Source organism: Leuresthes tenuis, unplaced genomic scaffold (assembly GCF_036924035.1).
Source record: "Leuresthes tenuis unplaced genomic scaffold, fLeuTen1.0.hap1 SCAF_5, whole genome shotgun sequence".
In the NCBI taxonomy this organism is placed as follows: domain Eukaryota; kingdom Metazoa; phylum Chordata; class Actinopteri; order Atheriniformes; family Atherinopsidae; genus Leuresthes; species Leuresthes tenuis.
This window is the reverse complement of record NW_027325359.1, coordinates 34,567,370-34,591,973: the sequence shown is the minus strand read 5'-3', so window position 1 is coordinate 34,591,973 and position 24,604 is coordinate 34,567,370. Positions and strand designations below refer to the sequence as shown.

General features: G+C 42.4%; 1 protein-coding gene across 2 annotated transcripts in view; it reads right to left on the bottom strand.

Moving 5' to 3' along the window:
• Positions 1–24,604, bottom strand: part of LOC140307737 (synaptic vesicle glycoprotein 2B-like) — a 49,720-nt gene that overhangs the window by 17,005 nt on the left and 8,111 nt on the right. Inside the window, exons 1-7 of one of the 2 annotated variants that reach the window (XM_072386724.1) lie at positions 20,097–20,245; positions 10,105–10,586; positions 7,540–7,766; positions 4,254–4,434; positions 3,473–3,624; positions 2,463–2,596; positions 2,288–2,377 (exon numbers count right to left, since the gene is read on the bottom strand). In XM_072386724.1, coding sequence (XP_072242825.1) covers positions 2,288–2,377; positions 2,463–2,596; positions 3,473–3,624; positions 4,254–4,434; positions 7,540–7,766; positions 10,105–10,340 — 1,020 coding nt within the window. In that variant the 5' untranslated portion in view covers positions 10,341–10,586; positions 20,097–20,245. Of the gene's footprint in view, positions 1–2,287; positions 2,378–2,462; positions 2,597–3,472; positions 3,625–4,253; positions 4,435–7,539; positions 7,767–10,104; positions 10,587–20,096; positions 20,246–24,604 lie in introns of those variants that run through there. The other variant, XM_072386725.1, reaches the window with a different exon arrangement.

Here is a 24,604-nt window from a genome sequence, read left to right as displayed (position 1 = left end):
ACCTTCTGATAGATAGAAATATTGTATTTTGTCTCACAAACGATACAAGCAGAGTCAGAAGCTCCTCACCTCACCTGTCTGTTACAAACTAGGTCAGCAGTGACGGAAAACTATTTCAAGCTGCTTTTACAGGCACTCAGTTTATATATACGATGTTCCTGATGTCAACCGCATTGAAGCACCAGCTTTGATGAGGAAATGTGTGCAGGGGCCTCAGTTATCAGTCGATCATCTTAAAAAGAACAACTCGGATGGGGTGGGGGTGGGGGTGGTTTCAGGGTTGAACTGGGTGTGCCGAAGTGACTCATCCCTCAAATCTGCACTCCACTCACGTAAAGAAAGCTTATTTCTGATACATATGTGAATTATGTGAAAATGAGAGTTTAAAAAGCTCAAACTAATGAAATGAAGTCTTGTTTTCCATGCTTACTGCTTTGCTTTTGTTCTGTAAAGCACTTTATATATATATATATAAATTATATTACACCATTTAAAGGCAACATACAGTGTAAAAAATCCCTTCTTGCTGTTCCTGGGAGCATATATCAGGGTGTCTGAAGTCACCATTAAGTGTTAGTTCCCCTTTGAAACTTAACTCCTTAAGTTGGCTCCGCCTCCTCTGCGAAGCCCCGCCCACTCACATGCACCCTGCTGGACGGATGAAGCCAGCTTCTGGTGGAAATGTTCTGCTGTCGGCTGTACTGAGGAGCATGCATCTTCCATCCAGCAGCAGCCTCAGAGGATATAAGAGCCCAGTGGATAAACTATATCTGAGGCTAATGTTCCAGCAGAGTTAGCTAAAGACTGTGAATGTGCTAATAACGCAGTAATTAACGGTACACATGCACTACTACGAGTTACGCTGCGTACATCTTCGGCTCAGTCCATTACTGTTGATGAGAAAGCATTGTTTGCTAGCATCTGCTGCTAACTTACAGCTAACTGCTAACTTACATCTAACTGCTAACTTACAGATAACTGCTAACTTACACCTAACTGCTAACTTACAGCTAACTGCTAACTTACACCTAACTGCTAACCCACACCTAACTGCTAACTTACAGCTAACTGCTAACTTACAGCTAACTGCTAACTTACACCTAACTGCTAACTTACACCTAACTGCTAACTTACAGCTAACTGCTAACTTACAGCTAACTGCTAACTTACAGATAACTGCTAACTTACACCTAACTGCTAACTTACACCTAACTGCTAACTTACAGATAACTGCTAACTTACACCTAACTGCTAACTTACAGCTAACTGCTAACTTACACCTAACTGCTAACCCACACCTAACTGCTAACTTACAGATAACTGCTAACTTACACCTATCTGCTAACTTACACCTAACTGCTAACTTACAGCTAACTGCTAACTTACACCTAACTGCTAACTTACAGCTAACTGCTAACTTACACCTAACTGCTAACCCACACCTAACTGCTAACTTACAGATAACTGCTAACTTACATCTAACTGCTAACTTACAGCTAACTGCTAACTTACAGATAACTGCTAACTTACACCTAACTGCTAACTTACACCTAACTGCTAACTTACAGATAACTGCTAACTTACACCTAACTGCTAACTTACAGCTACCTGCTAACTTACACCTAACTGCTAACTTACAGCTAACTGCTAACTTACATCTAACTGCTAACTTACAGATAACTGCTAACTTACACCTAACTGCTAACTTACAGCTAACTGCTAACTTACACCTAACTGCTAACTTACACCTAACTGCTAACTTACAGCTAACTGCTAACTTACAGCTAACTGTTAACTTACACCTAACTGCTAACTTACAGCTAACTGCTAACTTACACCTAACTGCTAACTTACAGCTAACTGCTAACTTACAGCTAACTGCTAACTTACAGCTAAAGTATCGATGCTGACCTCACCAGAAGGGCACGTTTGAGCACGCTCTAAGTCTCCAAAGACACTGGCATAAAGGTGTGAAAACAGCTGACTGTGCTTAAACCAACATGTGTTTAAATCTCAATAAAACTAACAGGAAAACTGTGTCAAACTGTTAAAGAATAGGTTAAAATGCGTCACGTTTAAGATCGAAATAAGACGGCTGTAGTTCGCCTCATGGGTCAGAGCATCCACAGCCTCGTGTGGACGCTGTGCACGTTAACCTTCAGCAGTAAACATCTTTTAAACCAACCGTAACATTCAGCCTCTCCTGCACCTAACTACCATCCTGCTCCCGCTTTGTTTCCTGATCGTTTTAAACTTGTGGGAGACAGTTTTTATCACTTGTACTCACAGTGAAGACTTTCTCCGGCTGCCCCTTGGCTCTCCAGTTGGTGTCATGGACGTGCTTCAGGATCATCCACGCCTCATCGTGTTTTCCATTCTGCTCCGAACACACAAACATGTCATAACTAACCAGAGTCAGGAAGCTCATTGACTTTAACACAACCCTGAACGAGCCGCCTCACCTCCAGCAGGAAGCGTGGGCTCTCGGGCATGAAGGTGAGGCCGACCAGGGAGGTGATGGCGGGAAGAGCTGCGACGAGGACAAACACCCGCCAGCTGTGGAACTGAAACTCTGTGCCCATGCTGAACCCCCATCCTGCACACACACACAGGATTTACAAGGTTTCATCAGTGCAGGAGGTCACAGGAACATGCTGGACTCGGGCTGAGGCCTCGACTCTCACTGGACTGGAACTGCTGTCTCTTATTTTTGAATGATGTCGTTTTTTTATTCATGCACAGACGTGACTGCCGTGTAGAAGTACATTTAAAGTACATAAAATGACTAAAATAACTGCTCAGATCAGATTTATTACCTTCATTTGATCCATTTTTATCATACTTTTACTCTGGTTTCTATATTATCTGATTATCGTCTCTCCAATGTTGCCCGTAAATCAAATATATTTCATTTCCCTTTATTTATGGTCCGGTGGCGTCTTTTAGGGTTTTTTAAATAATCTATTTTACAGTTCTTTGATCTGTCTTTAGAGTTTCCTCATTTTGTTGAGAGTTTAGCATTTAAATATGATAGCATGTCCTCTGTTCTTGTATTGATTCTTCAGACAATCCTTGGAGCTGGAGCTGAGGTAGGATAGAGTGGGGTGGGGGGGTAGGAAAGCATTGTTTTTAACACTTTATTTAATAGTTTCCTCTATTCTTTATCTGAAGTAATTTGTGCTAAATTGTGTTTGGGTGAAAAGTGCAAAAAGTCTGACTGAAAAAAACAGACTCCAGAAGAAAGCCGAAGAGAAAAGAATAACCTGATATTAACTCGTATTTCCATTTGTTATCATGTGTCACTTCCTGCAGTTCAGTTTGAACTCCAGGTTGGTTCTTATTTCTAAAATTCATCACAGGTGTCAAACAAATGGGAAAATCAGGACTATAAGCTGAATATTTTAAAACTTTCTCTTCAGACCAGCATTTCTTTTGCTTTGTTTCCTAAACAAGGCTGAAATGGCTGCTGTACCGTATCTGGGGATGATTCCCCAGGCAGTGAAAGAAGCGTAGATCCCACCGATCATCCAGAACATGCACAGCCAGGACAGATGCTCCCCTCTTTTGTCCATCTGAAGGAACTCTGAGAAGTACGAGTACACGATCGGCACCGTGCCACCAATACTGGGAGCAGAGAGAGTAAAAAAACAGGAAATAAATGCACCAAAGTGAAGCAAAAATGCACATTTCCAAGTTTTTCTCAGTGCATCCCTCTGAGGTGAGAAGTGTTGTGCTGCAAACAGTTTTCACTGTTCTGAGATCAGCTTGTGACCTTGTTTGTGAGTCAGTGCAACTCCCTGCAGACCACAGTTATTCTGAGAGGAACTCTGCTGCGTCACTGCAATCCGACACCCACCCAGCCGCACTTATGGACTGTGTGGAGCGCAGTTTGTTGCCTCATCTCCTGAACAAAAGGCTGCATTTGGGTCTGAAATCGCTTCAAACAAACACTAAACAGCAGCAGGAATTGTTTAACAAATAGTCTGCAAATGGCAAAAGAAACTTTTTACTCAGTTACTGCATACAGGTGTGATAATAAAGATGATATCAGCCTTCATATTAAAGGTAAATTTACACAGACTGGTCTGAAGAAAAGCTGAAACTGTCCATAAACGAGTGACTGGTTCAGCTACACGTCTCTTAAAGAAGATTTTTGTTGCTTTCCTCTTTTGTACATCACATTTTACTGACTATTTGAGTGTTTTGGGTTTGGTTAAATCATGTTACATATACTGTATATTGTCACTTATTACCCAAGGCCAGACAGCAGCCTGAAGAAGAGGAAGAAGCCGTAGCCCTGAGCGAAAGACGACAGGAAGGCAAAGACGCAGTTTATCTCCAACGCCACGATCAGACAGCGTTGACGGCCCACTTTGTCGGCCAGACCCCCCCACAGGAACGCCCCCACCATCATGCTCATGAAGACGACCAGACCTGCACAGAGAGGGGAAGACAGTCCAGATAAGCTTCTGGATCAACCGTACAACCTGGTAAACACCTCATTTAGCTCTGAATACCAAACAGAATCTGGACTGAGGATTAAAAAGGTGATTTTCTTCTGTTTCCACCAACAACCACAGCTGGAGCTAAAGTGAGGAAAACACAGTGTGGGTAGAAAAACATCTGTCTCCACAGCTCTACACGAAAGTGTGACGCTGTCTTTCACCATGAGCTTGGTTATTTCAGTTTGGACTCAGTTCTTTAAGGTTTTCCAGGGTCATGGTCCATGTCTCAGTCATAAAAACATTAAATATCCAAAATAAACACAACTATTCTTACTAAATAACTTAATAATAGTTGCTGCTGGTTGAAAACACGACATTCAAAAGTAATTCATGCTGTTCTAATGAGCACAAACCGAGCTCCGTAAAGGCTAATAAACATGAGAAAGACAAGAAATAAGTGAACCAGAACGATAACATGCTCTTATTGTGACTGTGAGCAGATAAAAACAGATAAAAACAGCAACAACCCGTAAAAACGTGTAACTGATTCTGTGTTCAGCAGCTTTCTGCCTTCTGCAGGCTGCAGAGTGAATGCAGCAGGTGGAAATGGCACAGAACCAGGGCTGAAGCAGGTAGATAACCTGAAATATCTTTGTGATAAAGAGCAACTTGTTTATTTTTCCTCTCTGGTGACCAGTGACCAACCCACAGAGTGCTAATGATACAGTGATGAGTGCATTTGTAATGAAATGTATGAAAGCACGGCTCTGCAAAGCTTTTCCTGCAACTCAAAAACAGACTGACTCTGCTGGAATATGGATCCACCCACAGTCTCTGCTGTGGATTTGTTCTGCATCATGCTGCCTCGCAGCCACACAAACAGTTTCCCCTGCAAAGACAAAACGCAGTAATAAGGCTTACAAAAGCTTTCAAGACCCAGTTCATTACTATTTCTCATCTTCTCGGAGAATCAAGCTGACTCAGCCACTCAGGCCTGAGTCACGTCAGCACACTCAGCTCCTTTGAGCCAATTTCAACCCCGACAGGTGCCAGAGACCAGCTCACTGACAACAGCCCCCCCGCGGCGTGCAGATGGCCGCGGAACAGGGGGGAACCGACTGCGTGACTCATCATTTAAAACCCCTTCTAATCTATCTGCTTCCATAAGAATGTGCAGCTGGGAGATGAAGCAGCATGAAGGTCAGGGCAGAGAGCATCGATCACTCCAGCTGCTGACTCAGAACCCAGACCCAGTGGTGGTGAAAACACCTGACCACAGCGAGGTGAGGTGAGACAGCAGCACAGGGAAGGTAGAGGAAGTAGGAGGCAGGTTTTCAGGATTCAGCTTCGTGTCCAGAGTCTGCTGGAGGAGGAAAACAGCACCAGGCAGAGTGTGGCTGGTAAAGAAAGAGGCAGACAGATGAAAACTGTCATGTTGTTTGAACACAAAGCAAACGGTGACAGACATAAACTTCCTGCCTTTACTGACCTAAAAAGTACGATTCAAACACTGAATCCATGTCAGTGAAACAATTCTTTTAGTTTTCCAAAACATACATGATTAAAGCAGCTCAACTGGTAGATTTTGCAGTTTCAAGATAATTCTGAATCAGATTTATTTCATCAAAAGCAGCAAAAAAAATCTGAAGAAAGGTTTAAAGGTGCTAATGCAGCTGCTGTCTGTTGCTCTTTGACTCTTTGATTCAGAGCTCAAATATCACGGGAATTAGTGCCCTCCAAGAGGAAACTGTAGGCCTGTCACAAAGATGAAAATAGACTAAAATGACCTCTTATAGTTCAATTAATAGAACTTAAACTGTGAATGAGTGAAAAATTAACCGGATTTGGTCAGAAAAAGCTAAACTCCCTGTGACCCGTTTAAAGTAACTCATTTTTTCCTGCAGGGATGTAACAGCACTGTTATAAAAGGAAATCTCAGTGTGAGCCCTGCACACGCACAGCCATACGCATTCATTTGTTGTCATGTTCAAGCGGCCACAAAGACGCCATAAAAAGCCCACAAAATGATCAAGTGACCATAAAAGCCAACAGTGCAGGGCTGGAAACTAAAGTCTCAGTCTCTGGGCACTCCAGAGCAGTTTTGCTCCTGGAAATGTCACGTAACAAAAGCTGGGCAACTTTAATTTAATTGGCTCTGTATGTATTGGAGTAATTTGGAGTTTAATCCATTAGCTTTGTTGGGATTTGGGGATATTTAAAGTAATTGAATCTTTGTCAGCTGACAGTGAGCTGGTGGGAGAAGCAGGGAAACTGAGGGTTCTGCCATTGCCACGGTTGTGAATTCATTTTTTTGTACATAATGTTCATAGTTTCTGCTCTGTTTTGCCAGATCTGTGATGTTCTCGTCTTTCTCCTGTTTGGATTACCTGTTTTACCCGCAGAGGCTTTTGTTCTTGTGCCTTAAACTAAAGTTTCTTTAATGTTTCTCGTGTGCCTGATGGAAGGAACATTTCTTCCTCTGCTTCCTCTGCAGCTGAGCATGCAGGTGGAAATCAGGTAAAACAGATCTGCTTATACTGTCATATTGACTGCTGATGACCCACGAATCCCATAAATGTGGAACATTTTTTGTGTTTGCATCTGAGGAGGGATTAACAGCAGCTGAACTTAAACACAGCACCAGCTGAGTGCTGCCCACCTGACTGTGTTTGAGCAGCAAATATCACCGAATCGAGCGCAGAGTCACGCTCTCATCCCACTGGAGTCCGTTGTTGCTTCAGAGCAGAACACGGTCCAAGCATCTGACTGCGGCAGAGCCAGGTCTCTGCACAGCTGTCGGCATTAAACGGTCTCTAACCTTTGTTTCTGCAGCCTGAGCTGCATCCCACCTGCAGGACGGAGGAACGACCTCAGGTCTGAGATGATGCAGCTTAGCTCTTATATTTGCTTTCCTCTCTCTGTTCTGGCTGAGTTTTAATCCTTTCCCAACATGGGTGGGTGCATGTGTTTGGTTGCAGCTCAAAACATTCAGTGGTGGTTAAAGATCTGCTGATGAAGAATTTGATAACCTTCAGAGTTACTGTGATGCACCTCGGAGAAAATAAGAAAGCAAAAAAATGCGTGAGGTTCCTACCCAGCGTTCCTTTCTCTGCGTTGGACAGACACAGATCCTTTTCTGCGGACGGGAGAACGAATGCCACCACAAAACATTCAACGCTATCAGCCATCAGAGCAAAACCCAGCACCACGAAGAGAGTCCACTGGAACTTCCCATGGCCACAGTCCTCCATGATGTCCTCATACTGCTCCGATAACTCCTCCAGCTCAGAGACGGCGCTGCCGGCTGCTCGGTCTTTAGCCCTGAAATACAAAACAGATTTATGGTCCTTAACTAGTTTCAGACTGCTGTTTGTCTGATTAAAGATGATTTAACTGGTTGAAATATGCCAAACACCCCACAGCAGCCCCCACAAATCCTCTGCATGAATCTGAAAGATGAACATTATTGTTCCCACATTACTTTGTTAGCTGAAGCTTTCTAGTTGAACGGATCCGTTCTGTAACTCAGACAACCTGCAGCTGTGTGGTTAAGGTGTGTTTCCAACCTGCAGCTGTGTGGTTAAGGTGTGTTTCGCTGCTACATTGAACGCCGTGTCTTTTCCTGGTCTGATGCTGTTGAAAGATACTGAACTCCAGCTCATTTTAAATCAGAGTTTAGTTATGGGACCAAAAGAGAAACAGGAAGCAGCAGAGACAAATCCTCTAAAGCACATATGTCAAAGTCCGGTCCTGGAGGGCCGCTGTCCTGCAGGTTTTAGATGTTTCCCTGCTTCAACACACCTGATTCAGATTAAATGGATCTCTTCGAAAGATTGTTAAGTTCAGCACAAGTCTGCAATGATGCATTGATCTTATTCAGCTGCATTGAAGCAGAGAAGCATCTAAAACCTGCCGGACAGCGGCCCTCGAGGACTGGAGTTTGACATCCCTGCTCTAAAGCAAAGATTATTTTCTGTTTAAACAGTTAAGCTAATTTAAGAGACACCTAAATAAATCTGCATTGTGTTTAGTAAGATCAACATCCACAATCAGCAGCTGCAGCTCCATCATCATCTGCTGCTGTCACAGAGGATCAGCTGACCTCACAGAGGAGTCGCTGCCTTCATTAAGGCTTATGCTAACAGGGTGTCTGCACCATGTTTTTGGTCCAGCGACACACGCAGCCTGTATTTCCAGCTGTGACAAAAGTGGTAAATGTCCAGCACAGTTTACAGCAACCCAACATGCCTCATTTTTATAGTCTCTGTGAACAAGGGGCAAAGCTGAAAATCAGTATAACGTCACATGTGGGTGGATAACAAACCCCACCCATATCCAAGTTAGCCGTCTTGTAGCCGAAAAGCTACTCCATCAACCATCCATCTCATCCAAGAATCCTCCAGAACTTATTACAGCTCATTGAGTCTCACTAGAGTTAACAAACCTTGATTAGTTGGAACTTTACTGAATGGTACGAAAGACAAATATTTCACAACCGCCACTTAGCTTAGCAACCGTGTTACATGCGCTCCACATATAAAGTTCTGGGTTCAGTCCATGTGGCAACATCCTACTGTCAGACAAAATAATCTACAGCAAATCAGCATCTTAATCACTCATTAATAGTTGAAAAACTGATTACGAACACTTTGACGGCTTAGAATGACAGCTCAGCTGTCATTTGTAACCCTATTTTATCGTATTATATCTTAAGGGTCTTGGTGAAAACAGACATATTTTACATTGGTGGGTTTGTAGTAAACTCTTGACATGGTCAACCTGAACTGCACATGAAAGGAACCACAAGGGAACTGCTACTTCCTTCAATCATGTTCTTAAAATTAGAATTTAGTCTTATTAACTTTGTGGAGGATTGAAACTAAACATATTTGACTTTGTTATGAGATAAATATGTGATGTGACTATAAAAACACACCACCGTGCAGTATTTTTAGATTAACTGAGGGTTTTAAGATGTACAAAAACACTGATAGCGAGATAAAATGGGGTTACAGAGGAGACTCATCTACACAGTGAGCTGTGTTGGCTTCAAACTTCTCACTTCTCATCAGGTTTGACTCTATCTTTGGACATTGGAGGGGCTTCTTATGCACCAAGATGGCCGACTCAGGACTGCTGAGCAGCTGGAATTCCATATCCAACAGGAATGGGACAACATTCCCCTCCCAAAGGTCCAGCAGCTGGTCTCCTCAGTCCCAGATGTTTACAGATGTTGTTAAAAGAAGAGGGGATGCCACACAGTGGGAAACACGGAGCTGTCCCAACTCTTTGAAACGTGTTGCTGCCATCAGACTTAAGATGATGTAATATTTTTACAGTAAAATGTCTCGCTTTGAACATTTGAAATGAGGTAAAGTCAACAGATCTTTTGAATAAGTGCTGCTACGAATCACTTAAAGGAGACAGAAACTCAATCTCCAAATGCCAGTGTCAGCCCCTCACATTGCTGCTGTAAATGGTTTCCACCACAGCACATTATCTGATATCACAAAGTGCTGCAGAGTGGCTTTACAGGAACCAAGTGTGGGGAAGTCTGTGGAGGTTAGACGAGGTCGATGACTGAAGAAACTACTAAAATGTGTCTACAGTCTGCAGCCACCATGCTGTTTCTGGTGCATTTCCACATGCAGCGTCTCACCGTGCAGCTCTCTGAGCAGCCTTCATCTCGTCAGGATGCGGGATGCCCTGATACTCTCCTTCATACATCTGATCTTCTTCATCGTGTCCTTCAGTCACGTCACTTGCTGCGTCCTCTTCCTGAGGAGGATAGTCCGCCTGGTATCCATATCCATCATGGCCGCCGCCCTCTCCGTAAGTCCCGTAGCTGTCCCCGCCTCCCTGGTGGTAGACGTTGTTCTGGTAGGGGTCGGCCATATTGGCTTACAAGGCCTGCTCAGATAGTAGTTAATCTTTACTGTGACTAAAAGACTTGGTCTCTCAGCTGTGTCTGTCCTGGTGAGATTTAAGCTTTTAATTGATCGTGATGACTGAAATCCAATAAATACGACTGTCTTAAAACCAGTGTTGAATAAAGATGTTACATCTAGCATTTGGTAACTTTGCAGAGCAGAGCTGCTTTAATGTCTGTCACAGTTTCAGGATGATGTGGAGTTCTTCTTCCTGCAAACAGAAAAACTGTCATTAGTTTACACTTATTGCACAACATCTTCATACATACAGACACACGCAGTACGAGTAATAATGATACGTTTTATTTTAAAGGCTATACAGCAGATCTCTACATAATGCCTTCATTACACAAGACAACTTTGAAAAAGAAGCCTGACAGCCTCCCACATCTAAAGACAAAGTAGAATCGAGTCCCACTTTTCACCTTCTCCATTGTGATGTTGTGCAAAAAAGATTAAATGTTGCAGTTAGTTGGTCCTCCTCTTCCCAGGAGTGGACGTCCCAGCAAGTTCACCCCAAGGTGAAAAAGCCCAGAGCTACATCTCAGACTCTACAGGCCTCAGTTAGCATGTTAAAGGTTAAAGGTCATGACAGCACAGTTAGAAAAAGACTGAACAAGGATGGCTTGTTTGGAAGGGCTGCAGGAGAAAGCCTCTTCTCTCTAAAAAGAACATGGCAGCACAGCTTAGCTTTGCAAAGCTGCATCTGAACAAAGCACAAGACTTCTGGAACAATGTCCTTTGGACAGACCAGAGCAAAGTGGAGATGTTTGGTCCTAATGCACAGCAGCACGTTTGGAGGAAACCAAACACAGCATATCAGCACAAACACCTCATACCAGCTGTCAAGCACGGTGGTGGAGGGCTGATGATCTGGGCTGGTTCTGCAGCCACAGGACCTGGGCACCTTGCAGTCATTGAGTCCACCATGAACTCCTCTGGATACCAAAGTATTCTAGAGTCAAATGTGAGGCCATCTGTCCCACAGCTAAAGCTGGGCTGAAACTGGCTCATCAACAGGACAAAGATCCCAAACACAGCAGCAGATCTACAGCAGAATGTGGGAAAAAGAACAGAATCAAGGTGTTGCAATGGTCCAGTCAGAGTCCAGACCTCAGCCTGACTGAAATGCTGTGGTGGGACCTTAAGAGAGCTGTGCAGAAACCAAAGCTGCAAACCTCAATGAGCTGAAGCAGCGCTGGAGAGGAGAGTGGGCCACTTTGATCACTCGTGTTTACCTGATTGATTAATCACATTTTTCTGGAACAAGACAAACTCAGAACGCAGAATCAAAGCTGCTACATAACGATTCTACATCCGTTGATCTGTTTTCTTTGTTCTCTCTTGTCTCTCCAGTTTTGTTTATCATTTAGCTTTGGAAAGACGACCAGATCACATAACGACCAGTTATTTCCTTCTGAGTAATTTCCTTCCTTTAATTACGTGTCACGGAATGAACATAAAACCATTACGAGTTATAACTTGCCTCATCACACACATCCACAGCTTTGCAGCTCCTCTGAATCATATCTCCTCAGCACACTCAAACATGGCAGATAATGGACTTTGCAGATTTATGAGGCTTTGACTCTCTGAGTGCAGTATTAGCTCATTTCTAACTCGTGTGATGAACTGCTGCTGCTGCTCATGCCAACTTAATTCAATCACATGCTCTTTGAAAGGTAAAACGGGCCTTTGGGCAGCTTCTCACTTTGTTCATCAGCCATCACAGCAACTTAAACAGATGACACAAAGAAACACTCGCCTGTCCTGGCTGCAGTTGTGGTTTCTACCCGCAGAGCGTCATTAACAGGCACCTCTGGATTTATTTCTCCACTTTGTTCGACATGATTCAGCATCGTTTACCTGTGAGCTTTGCTCTACTTCTCTCTGCACTCAGACTTAGGTTCTCCACCAAGACTTGATGCTCATGGAGGATGGGTATGAACAGCTGATTCTGCTTTTAAAGAATAAAGAATGTCCATGTTTGCTAAAGGCAAAGTTTATTCAAACCAGCTGATGGAAACAAGCCTGATGAACATCTCAAAGGTTTGCTTCACATTCGCTGGATCATCTTATAAAAGATGCTGAGCTGTGACTTTCCTCCATCCTTCCTTCCTTTCCTCAGACGGTGATCGCTCAGTGAACCCAAACTAAAACACATTCTACTAAGGAGATGGTATTTTAAGGAATAAATATAAGGAATAAGGATAATAAGGAAAAGTCAGTGTGTTTACCAGCATCTTATGTGACCTCTGAAATGTACTTTAGTGCATTATCTGTGATGTAAAATGTCAAAATAGCTCTGGTCTAGTAGGATAAATGTGACTGAAGAGAGCCCTCAGAGAGGAGGGAAGAGGAAAACTCATCTCACATCACCTGGAAACTGTTTTCTACTAAATATTAAGAAGGATGTCTCAAATCCTAAAATGCACTTAGAGGAAAGAATCTTGGAGAGAAGAGGCTTGTCATGGGGAGCTATGACTTACTTTGTGTTTTTGGTACCCGCAGCTTAAGAGGACGGAGAAAACATGAATCCAACACTTCAAACTGTATTAAAAGTAAATATCTGCTTGGTCACAAGATGATTTAATGCTCACCTGGCAGAAATAATCAAATAGAGGATACGTCATTTTGTTAAATACATCTGGCCTCCTCTCTCCTTACGCCTGTCCTCACTTCATCTTCTGGTAGGACGAAGAAGTGGAGCAAACTCTGTGGTTCAACCCCTCAGAGCTCCGCCTTCTGCCATCAGGTGAGCAGCAGAGGGGGCGGAGCTTTGAATGAGGACAGTTGGATTCAAGTCTGACCTGTTTATTTATGATGCAGTTGGTGTTTTGTTTTGAACTTTTCCCTTTTAAATGGCTTCAAGCATTAAGGTTCATAAACAATGAAGAACCAAGATGGAGGTTTCAGCTGCAAACGCTGAGGCTCATCCATTAAACATACCTCTGTCATATCAGCACGGTTTCATGCATCGTTAGTCTCTGGTTACAGCTTCATTTAGACCATTTAACTGTCCAGAATCTGGTTATTGAATGAACTGACGCTGTGGATATTTCCCAGTAAAATGTCTGTTTTTATCTACAGTTTCTAGAGCTTCCTAATTTTTCTGAAATTAGAGCTATAATATCTCTGTAGAGCTGCTGTTGATGGTAAACTGTTAGAGCAGAGCTTATTCATCTTTCAACAGCACAGAAACAACATGTGACAAAGTAATATTGCATTTATTTGCTGTTTATTCACTCAAAAACCTGCCAAATGTATTCCTGCATCCCAGATTAACTTAATTCTGTGTCATTGTAGAGTTACGTCGTAGTTTATCGTTTAAAAAAGAGCTATGAAGGAGTTGAATAACTGACACAGCAGTGCTACAAAGAAATCACACATTAGCTCAGGATGTTTGGATCATTTTTCACTGAGAGGCAGACAACAACAACTTAATTATGAGGAAATCCAAAGCAGAAAGAGAGTTGATTTTTCTCAGATGTGTTTTATATCTGCTGCTCTGCATTCAGTCAAAAACCAACAACAAGAGATGGAGACAGCTTCAGCAGAGGCGATAAACAGCGACGAGCTGTGATACGCATGCAGGCCGGCAGGAAATTAAAATGTGGTCAGACATGAGCCACTTTTATCTATCTCATCAAAGGAATAATCCAACTTTATCAGTCTGGTCCGACAAACTCGATCCTAATAAGAAATGTGATTTATCTGATGACAGTCAGCTCTGTCGTCTCTGTTCATTTACAGAGCAAGAAAACAAAAAGCTCAACAACGTTCTGCAGCATCATTCGGTTGCAGAGAAGCTGAGAAACAGACTCAACCAAAAGTTAATAAACATCTAATTATTACTGAGAAGATCCATAATCTGTGGCAGCTCCAAGCCTCCAAACATCCCTTTGCAGGATGCTCAGTCACATCACAGGATATGCATCAAGAAAGGTAAATAACTCATGTTGTCACATTTATCTACATGAAAAATCTGCCTGCCGCTTGTTCTGGTTAAAGGGTTTGTTGACAGTCTGTATGCTAACAAAAGAGTGAATATAACAGCTAAAGAAAGGATGTTAACCTGGTAAATTATGTCTGATTAACATCATTATCCAAATCACGTCTGATTGGTCATATAAACCGCCAGGTACAGGGTGGCAAAGGATCATCAGAGCACAAGAGAAAGAAAATATAATTCAATTAGATACTCTGAACAACAAACATTTGATTCAACAACAGAAGCTAATTCTCCACAATGATAAACCCTAAACCGACTAAACCCTCACAGCTGTTGGTCCAATGAGAGATCACCCGACCAGAGGACATAACCAGGTAATATATCCCTGGAATATAACCACAGAATATAACCACAGAATATATCCCTGGAATATAAACACAGAACAAAACTCCGGAATATATCCCTGGAATATAAGCATGGAATATAACTCCGGAATCCGGAATATAACCACGTAAAATAACCACAGAATATAATCCCGTAATATATCCCTGGAATATAAACACAGAACAAAACTCCGGAATATATCCCTGGAATATAAGCATGGAATATAACTCCGGAATCCGGAATATAACCACGTAAAATAACCACAGAATATAATCCCGTAATATATCCCTGGAATAGGACCCCGGAATATAACCCCAGAGATTAACTCTGGAATATAACCCCAGAATATAACCCGGAAATATAACCACGGAATATCACCCCGTAATATAAGCACGGAATATAACCACAAAATATAAGCACGGAATATAACTCCGGAATATAACCACGAAATATAACCCCGGAATATAATCACGTAAAATAACCACATAATATAACCACTGAATATAACCAGGGAATATAACCAGGGAATATCACCAGGGAATATAACCAGGGAATATAACCAGGGAATATAACCAGGGAATATAACCAGGGAATATCACCAGGGAATATAACCAGGGAATATAACCAGGGAATATAACCCCGGAATATAACCAGGGAATATCACCAGGGAATATAACCAGGGAATATCACCAGGGAATATCACCAGGGAATATAACCAGGGAATATCACCAGGGAATATAACCAGGGAATATCACCAGGGAATATAACCAGGGAATATAACCAGGGAATATCACCAGGGAATATAACCACTGAATATAACCAGGGAATATAACCAGGGAATATCACCAGGGAATATAACCAGGGAATATAACCAGGGAATATCACCAGGGAATATAACCAGGGAATATAACCAGGGAATATAACCCCGGAATATAACCAGGGAATATCACCAGGGAATATAACCAGGGAATATCACCAGGGAATATCACCAGGGAATATAACCAGGGAATATCACCAGGGAATATCACCAGGGAATATCACCAGGGAATATAACCAGGGAATATCACCAGGGAATATCACCAGGGAATATCACCAGGGAATATCACCAGGGAATATAACCAGGGAATATCACCAGGGAATATAACCAGGGAATATAACCAGGGAATATCACCAGGGAATATAACCAGGGAATATAACCAGGGAATATAACCAGGGAATATCACCAGGGAATATAACCAGGGAATATAACCAGGGAATATCACCAGGGAATATAACCAGGGAATATAACCAGGGAATATCACCAGGGAATATAACCACTGAATATAACCAGGGAATATAACCAGGGAATATCACCAGGGAATATAACCAGGGAATATAACCAGGGAATATCACCAGGGAATATAACCAGGGAATATAACCAGGGAATATCACCAGGGAATATAACCAGGGAATATAACCAGGGAATATAACCCCGGAATATAACCAGGGAATATCACCAGGGAATATAACCAGGGAATATCACCAGGGAATATCACCAGGGAATATAACCAGGGAATATCACCAGGGAATATCACCAGGGAATATCACCAGGGAATATAACCAGGGAATATCACCAGGGAATATCACCAGGGAATATCACCAGGGAATATCACCAGGGAATATAACCAGGGAATATCACCAGGGAATATAACCAGGGAATATAACCAGGGAATATCACCAGGGAATATAACCAGGGAATATAACCACAGAATATAACTCCGGAATATTACTAAGGAAAAAAAATGAACACTGAGAAAAATAATAATATGGTTTCCTAAATTTTATTTCCTCTTGGAGAAGGTCTTAGACTGTCTTAGTCCTGGGCTGCTGAAGACCTGAGGTGTGGACCGAAGGGGTTAAATGAGATGCAGAAAAGCTGCCAGCAGAGGTTTTACCACCGGAAAGGAGGTCGTATTTTAATCAGCATCCTATGTTCCTGTTTTTTCTGGTAATAGATAAAGAAATGAGAATCTTCAGTCCTATATGATAACTGAGACTTTTCCAATATTTCAGCTCATTTATTTACACTTTGTGACAGTAACAAAAGTAGTTATTCAGTATTTGTACTGCAGACCAGCTTAAACACCAAGAAAACTCAAACTTTAAAAGCTCCACTTCGTGTCGTCTGTGGGATAAAAGCTACACCTGCAGCCTGTTTTCATGTTTTCAGTTTACTGATGGTGGAAATAATCCAGCAAACCGAGCGAGCAGAGGCACGAATGCAGCTGCAGAGAAATCTCCAGCATCAGCCTCATCATTTAGACCAGATTAATAATGCATCTCGTTTCTATGTACAGCAGCAGACACACACACTGTGAACACTGAAACATTTACTGTTTGAAACTGGAGCAGAAGGAAGCCGCACTCTGCTGGTTTTAAAGAACTATTCTGGAGTTCTTCCATGTCACACCTTAAACCCTCCCATTTATATTCCCTTGATGTTTGCTTGTCCCTTCAGGTTTGTCCGCATTCAGTTTTGTGCTCCTGCTAATCATAAATCTTTGTGTTGGAGTGTTTTTTGTATGCATGGAGATGCTCTAAAGTCTCAACTGTTTTCAATCTAAAAATATTTGAGTTGCACTGATTGATCAGCTGGTGACAGTCAAATGATTTTTAGCTTGACAGATTGTGGCCAATGAGGCAGTGAAAAATCTGATATTTTTCCAGTCAGTAAACGCACCATTTGCTTAGATACCTAAACCAGTTAACCAGTGCTAGTTAAAGTAAAAGATTTACAACAATCTGTACTAGATATAGTTGGACTTCTTATAACTTAAATGGGAGAAACTTCTGCTTCATTTAAATTTTATCCATTTTTCTTTGCTTTTGCTGTTTGTTCACATATCTGATGTGTTGAGTTCCCGAATCATCTGCTCGGTGGGATACTGGGTATGAAACATTGTTTTTCCAGGAAGGTCTCAGGAGGGCCCCAGGAAGGTCCCAGGAGGGCCACAAGAAGGCTCCAGGAAGGTCCCGGAAGGGCCCCAGGAAGGTCCCAGGAAGGCCCCAAGTAGGCCCCAAGAAGGCCCCAAGTAGGGTCCCAAGAAGGCCCCAGGAAGGCCCCAGGAAGGTCCCAGGAAGGCCCCAGGAAGGCCCCAGGAGGGCCCCAGGAAGGTCCCAGGACGGCCCCAGGAAGACCCCAGGAAGGCCCCAAGAAGGTCCCAGGAAGGTCCCGGAAGGGCCCCAGGAAGGCCCCAAGAAGGCCCCGGAAGGGCCCCAGGAAGGTCCCAGGAAGGTCCCAGGAGGGCCCCAAGAAGGCCCCAGGAAGGCCCCGGAAGGGCCCCAGGAAGGCCCCGGAAGGGCCCCAGGAAGGTCCCAGGAAGGCCCCAAGAAGGTCCCAGGAAGGCCCCAAGAAGGCCCCAAGAAGGTTCCGGAAGGGCCCCAGGAAGGTCCCAAGAAGGCCCCAAGAAGGTTCCGGAAGGGCCCCAGGAAGGTCCCAAGAAGGCCCCAAGAAGGTTCCGGAAGGGCCCCAGGAAGGCCCCTGGAAGGCATGCTGACCTGGCATATGGAGCTCTGTTTATATCATCCTTTGCAACATTTTCTATTTGTTCTCAAATACAGATCTTTATCTGAAGCTGAATGGTTTTCCTGTTCTCTGATGCACTTTCATATTTTCATATGAGTAATAAAGAGAAAATAAACTGCTGTTGTTAAACAGTTTGAGGAGCAGTTTTTACTTTTAGTTGATTGGTTGCTAAATTCTACGCTAAACAACTAATTTTATTCCTCGAGTAAAGGAATTCTCTTTTAGGAGATTTTAGGGCTGTTTTTATGTGACTGATTTTACTGGAACTCGTTCTCTAAGATAAACCTTTGTTGTAACTGAGGGGTCAACAAACCCTGACTTACTTTGTGTTAACAGCTCAACAAAACCAGAACCTGCCATCAGAGAGAACATGTTCCACAACAGTGGTTCTGATCTGTCTTTGTTGACCAGATTTTCCTCTTCAGGTTCTGTGCTCGCAAACATAAAAAGGAGCGTTTTATGCTTCATTTGATGCTTCTTCTGCACAAATACCCCAATGAGGCGACACTTCAGTTGATGTCTGCCTGCTGTTTGTGTCGAGCTGCACGAGGATCTTAAACTTTTGACTTCATACCCAACGTTTAGGGTTTAGCTCTTCCATCAGAACCTGGAAATCAACTCAAAAAAGACCCCATCAAAGACACATTAACAGGTAACCATGGTAACAGGAAAACTGTTAACCTGTCGGAGCAGCGAAATGTCTGGAATAAGACCCGAAAATCAAGATGAGGTGAAGAGGAGACGTCTAGGACCCAGGAACAGGAACAAAATGGAGGATAAGGAGGATGTTTAAACCATTTCTTCCCTTGATCCTCATGAGAAATGTGAGATCAGCCGAGGATAAAATGTACAAGCTTCGACCCCTGATGAGGAAGAGACCTGGCTGCAGGAACAACAGCTTTAATGTAGAACGTAATTCATCAGTTTTTATCTCAGCCCTCAAAATATCTCATTATCTTAAGGTTAGATTAAAGAGCCAACTCACCTATTTAAATAAAGTTACGATGATTTTCTGTCATTTGTTCAGCCAATCAATCACTTTTAGATTGTGCCTGCCAGTCTGACTTTACAGAATCAGACGATGTAATCTGAACATAAACTGCTCTAGAGCAGTCCAAGGATCGCTGGTTCGATTCCCCGTGTCCTAGTCTATATGTACAAGTATCCTTGGGTAACCTACGAGTCACTTTAGATGAAAGCATCGGCTACAAAGATGTGATCTGATGAAAACACCGAACTTTAGGCTTAACCCTTTAACCTCATTTCATTACAGAGCCGCCTGGGCTTCAGTTGAGAGTTATCTGTGTGGAGAATAAACCTCTTCATGATGAAAACAAAAGATAAATGAGAGCCTGCATTGATTAACAGAAACTAGACGAGCTCACAGCTGGAGTCCCATTCTGCCCAGCAGAAACAAGGCTCAGGCTTTTAAACGGAGAGTACATACGGCATTAAAAAGAGTGTAACATGAGACGCGTGTTTGCTTTGGTGTGTCTATTGATTACATAATGCTGTTGGCAAGCAATCCCTGCTGGACAGAAGCTTTCCAGCTTCCTGCTCGCTGTAAATAGATGGATGCCCTATTTTACTTTGCACTTTGTCATCAACTCAGGCTGATTTCTCTGCATTTCTTACAGTCCAAAGCAGCTGGAGATCTACTACAAAAGCAGAAAGTTCTGATGACTGATCGGATGGCAGTTAAACAACAAACAAACTCATTTTAAATGACTGATCCAAAACCAAATAAAGAAGTTAAATTAATCATATCCTGACATCATTCAACCCAAACTTACTCCAGTACAAGAAATGACTTCTCTTACCGGGACGAATCAGACTGAAGCTGAAGAAATCTATTTTTTAAATTCCTTAAAATCTGTTGTGGACTTTGTGGATGTGACGAACATCCACACACGGAGGCAGGACTGAGAGATTAGAGCAGCGAAGGATAGTGTCAGCCTCTTCTCCCTTCCTCCCCTCCGTCTCTGCAGCACTCCTCCCCGCTGCCCCCACCCCCCCACACACCCACAGTGGTACGGTCCACCTGTGCGCTGCGCTGCCAGCCAGAAGGTGCCATCTGGCTGATGGGAGGGGAGAGCAGGGGCTGGGAGTGGGGATGGGCGTGGAGAGGGGATTGGAAGAGGCAGATGGGAGGCCGGTGGGAGGGGGATGGAGGGAAGGAAGGATGGAAAGAAGAGGAGGAGGAAGAGGAGTCACAGATGTGTTGACTTAGTGTGAATTCAGAGATGATTTCTCAACAATAATGTAAAAGTCCTGCAGCTTTATGGACTCTGAATCACCTCAAATCACCTTCAAACATCGGTTTTCTTTCTTTATTTCTTCCCTCTTTGTCTTGCTGCGACTTCTTTGACTTTTCCTGCTGTATCATTTTCCTTTTTCTTTAACCTTCCTTCTCCTGTTTCCATGCAGCTGCTGCAGCCACACTGTCTCTTTGCATTTAGACATCGTTGCTGAATAATGAAGGAGAAAGAAAATGAAAGAGCCCAGAGTTAAAGATGAGTGTCATTATTTTAGGAGAATTTATCATTTAAAGTGTGCAACTTTTGTGACATAAAGGCTGAAAAATTAAATGTTGAATTGTTCCAGTTCCAGACTTTCTGGGTCCAAAACGCTGCCTTCAGGTGAGCTGGTTCAGCTGCTTCCTCACAGTAAATTAAGGTTCTTTAAAACTTATCCTAAACTTATTCCTAACACAGACAATGACACAGATGGTATATATTAATTAATCGATGTTGGATTTTTCAAGTGAACATCGATTTAAATAGAAAATGGCCTTCTTCTTGGTGCTGGTTGGCGTTCAGCTGACTGTAAAAGTCTGTTTTTCAGATCAGAAGTGCTGTGAATGATGAGTGATCAGTTAGAAAATGGTCATGCTCAGATGGGTCACATGTTGCGGTTTTTCTTTTGTTCATGTTCTGATGTTTTCTGTTTTATTTTGGTTCATTTCTGGTAACTTTATTGTGGTCTTCTACACCTGCTTCTGGCTTTATTCTCCTGGTTTTCCTGTGTTGATGTCTTAGTTTCCCGTGATTCTCAGTCATTTGTCCGTCTGTCTTTCTTTGTTCTGTTGGTTTGTTCAACAAAGCCTTTATTTCAGTTTTACTTAACTTTACCTTTAGTCGGTTTAATAAAAGCTTCCATTTACTGTCACCAGCAGACTTTCTCTGGCAGACCTGCGTTTGGGACCTAATATCGACTGGAACCCTGAGAAAACTATGAAAATGACTTTTTATCACTAAAAGTCGACCCATTTATCGGTCTGTGGATTAATCAAGTCAGTTTTTAAACTGACATCAGGCCAAACTTGTTTATAAAGTAATGAAAATAAACAAGCTTTATATTTCTACACTGGATTGACCTCCATTTATTCATCATTTCAGTTTGGAAACATTTTCATTACTTCAGTTTTCATTTTATTTTATTTTTTTTTTTTTAGCTTTCCTGAAATGCTAAATGACAGATTTTATGTTGCAGATGATAAACGGTGAATTTAACTTTGGCTCAGGATTGGATCAGCTTGAAATTAATCAACTTACTTCATACTTTATCAACACTTTTTTGTTAGTTTGACATCCATTTTCATCCTTTTATACCTTTTATTTGATCCCCTCAGACTTTATAAGCACTTCTTTGTGATTCAGGATGGTAAAAGTTCTTGCAGCACAGCCCAAAGATGCTTGGAAAGCTACGAATAATCGCCTGGTACCAGCTGTTGTTGCTGCCCTCAGCCTGTAGGGGGCAGTATGTGCAACCACCCGCCTCTGTTAAACGTTCAAATAACAAGCAGCTGATACATACATATATTCTGTCACCGGTCATTTAGCATCGTCACATTGCTCAGTTGTCATATAACACTAAAACACCACCGTCAAACCACCAAACTAACAAGTTTGCTCGTTCATTTCCTGTTAAAAACAGGCATGAAAATAAGGATCCGTTTTAACCTTTTTGTGGCTGTAAAAGCAAATTAATTCTTAGTTGTTGTGGTGTGCAGACATTGAATGTTCCTCTACACATTCACTGTGTTTTTATGATATAAAAACAAAGCATCGTGCACATTTTATTCATACGTAACACATTTTTAATGTCACGTTTATTATCTTTCTCCCTGTGAATGCAGCATCATTTTGGAATATTTTGATGTAATTCAGCGCTTTTTAGCTTCTGCTGTCACATCTGCTTTATCTTGCATTTATGTCTGGGTTTTATGTTGTCTGTAAAATAAAAATACAGAGCATAAATGATGCTGTTGTGTCAGATTGAAACGCAGCGAGTCTGTCGTGTTTAAATGTATTTACAGTCTAACCCTGCGAGTCGTCCACCACCCTACAGGCAGGCCATATGGAGCCTCTATTGTGTGCTCATTAGTACGCTCATGCTGGGAGGGAACAGTCAGCATGCACACTCACACGTGCACGGCCTGCTGTTTGCCTTCAGGTAGGGACAGGGGAGTCAGGAAGTAATGACTGTGTGGTGTTAATTACCCAGCTGATCGTTTATCAGAGAAGATGAAGGTGCAAACTACAGTATTTTAGAAAGATTTGACACAAATTAACAGGCAGTTGTTCTGATTTATGAGTACAATGAACTTTAGAGGGAGTATTTTAAGTGTATTTTACTCACTTAATCAGATATTCAGATTTGAATTGTATAATTTAAACGTGATTTGTCCTGTGATCCCAGTTTATAAGAAGCTTCAACACACATTTCAGCCTTTTATCAGTTTGACAACATGAGATGTGTCACATTAATGGATTCATTCAGTCACTGAACACTTTTAGGTCAATGTTTGTTTCATTCGGATAAATAATGAGTTGAACAGGAACTCTGACATATGATGACTTAAAGGGTGAAGTTTAAACTTGGTGTTCTTTTCCTTTGCTTTGGTTTAATGGCTCCAGCTGGAGCATCAGCTCAAATCACAGAAATGTTCGATATAACTGGGCAATAATTACAATTTACTTACAGAATTTGTATATCTGCATAGAAATTATGTCTTATTTAGATATTTGGTCTGCTGAAAATGATTTTGTTGGGTTGTTTCAACATTAAATAAGTTAATCAGATCTCAAATCCAAACTTCCCGGTAAGAGTCTGGAGAACAGCTGAGGTCCATCGTGCCTGTTTCTTCACAGACGACCCCCTCTTATATGCGCTTGGTTTGGACCAGCTGCCCTTAATCCTTTCACTTCCACCAGAGTGGCACCAGTCGGTTTGATCTGCAGGCACAGAGCAAGAGATGCTCACACACAAACACACATTCAGGCGACGGGGAGCATCCATAATCCCAGTGGCACACTTTGGCTGATGGACGAGGATTACATGGACATAATCATACAGTCAGATACAGAAAACTAACGCCTCAATAAAAACCTGAATGTGTGACTCACAGAGTAACACTGACCCAAACAACAAATCCCAGCCAACCACAAACAGTCTAACTGTCCTGATCCAGACCTCATTTCTTTATATATTTCCATGAAAACAGGAAACAGCTGCAATTATTCACTGAAACATGAACATAAACCCAGGATCTGAGGCAGAGTTTTTTATCAGTTCTCAGCAGCTTTAAAGTGAATCTCTGGTCTGAGCTCCTTTATTCTCCAACACAGCCTGAACCCTCTGAGACAAGCTTTCTGTCATTTCTTTAAGGAGTCTTCAGGAATAGTTCTCCAGGCTTCTTGAAGGACATCCCAAAGCTCTTCTTTGGATGTGGGCTGCCTTTTGTTCCGTTCTCTGTCAGATGATCCCACACTGCTTCAATAATGTTGAGGTCCGGGCTCTGGGGAGGATTCATCCCTCCATAAGACCTGTTGCCACTGATTTTCAGTCCACTTCTTGTGTCATTTGGCACAGCTCAGCCTTTTCTCCCTGTTTCCCTTCCTTAAGAACGGCTTCTTGACAGCCACCCTTCCATGGAGACCATTTCTGATGAGGCTTGGGCCAACAGTAGATGGATCAGCTGAAGCTCCAGATGCATCTCTCAGGTCCTGTCAGGTCACAGCTGGATTTTTTCCTCTTTCTTAAGGACATCACTTTCAGATCCTGTTCATCTGCTGGAGATAGTTTTTTAGGCCTGACACTTCTTCTTTTGTCCTCCACTTGTCCAGTTTCCTCAAATGTTTTAAGGACACACTGCACACCATGCTGAGATATGCCAAGTTTTCAGCTAATAGCTCTTTGGGAATCACCTTGTTGCTGCAGAAATCCTATTTTCTGTCTGTCAAACTGTGTTTTCTTTGCTGTTTTTCATAGATGCAGCTAAAGAAATGGGAACAAATGATGTGTCTCTGTGACAAAGTGCCTAAAG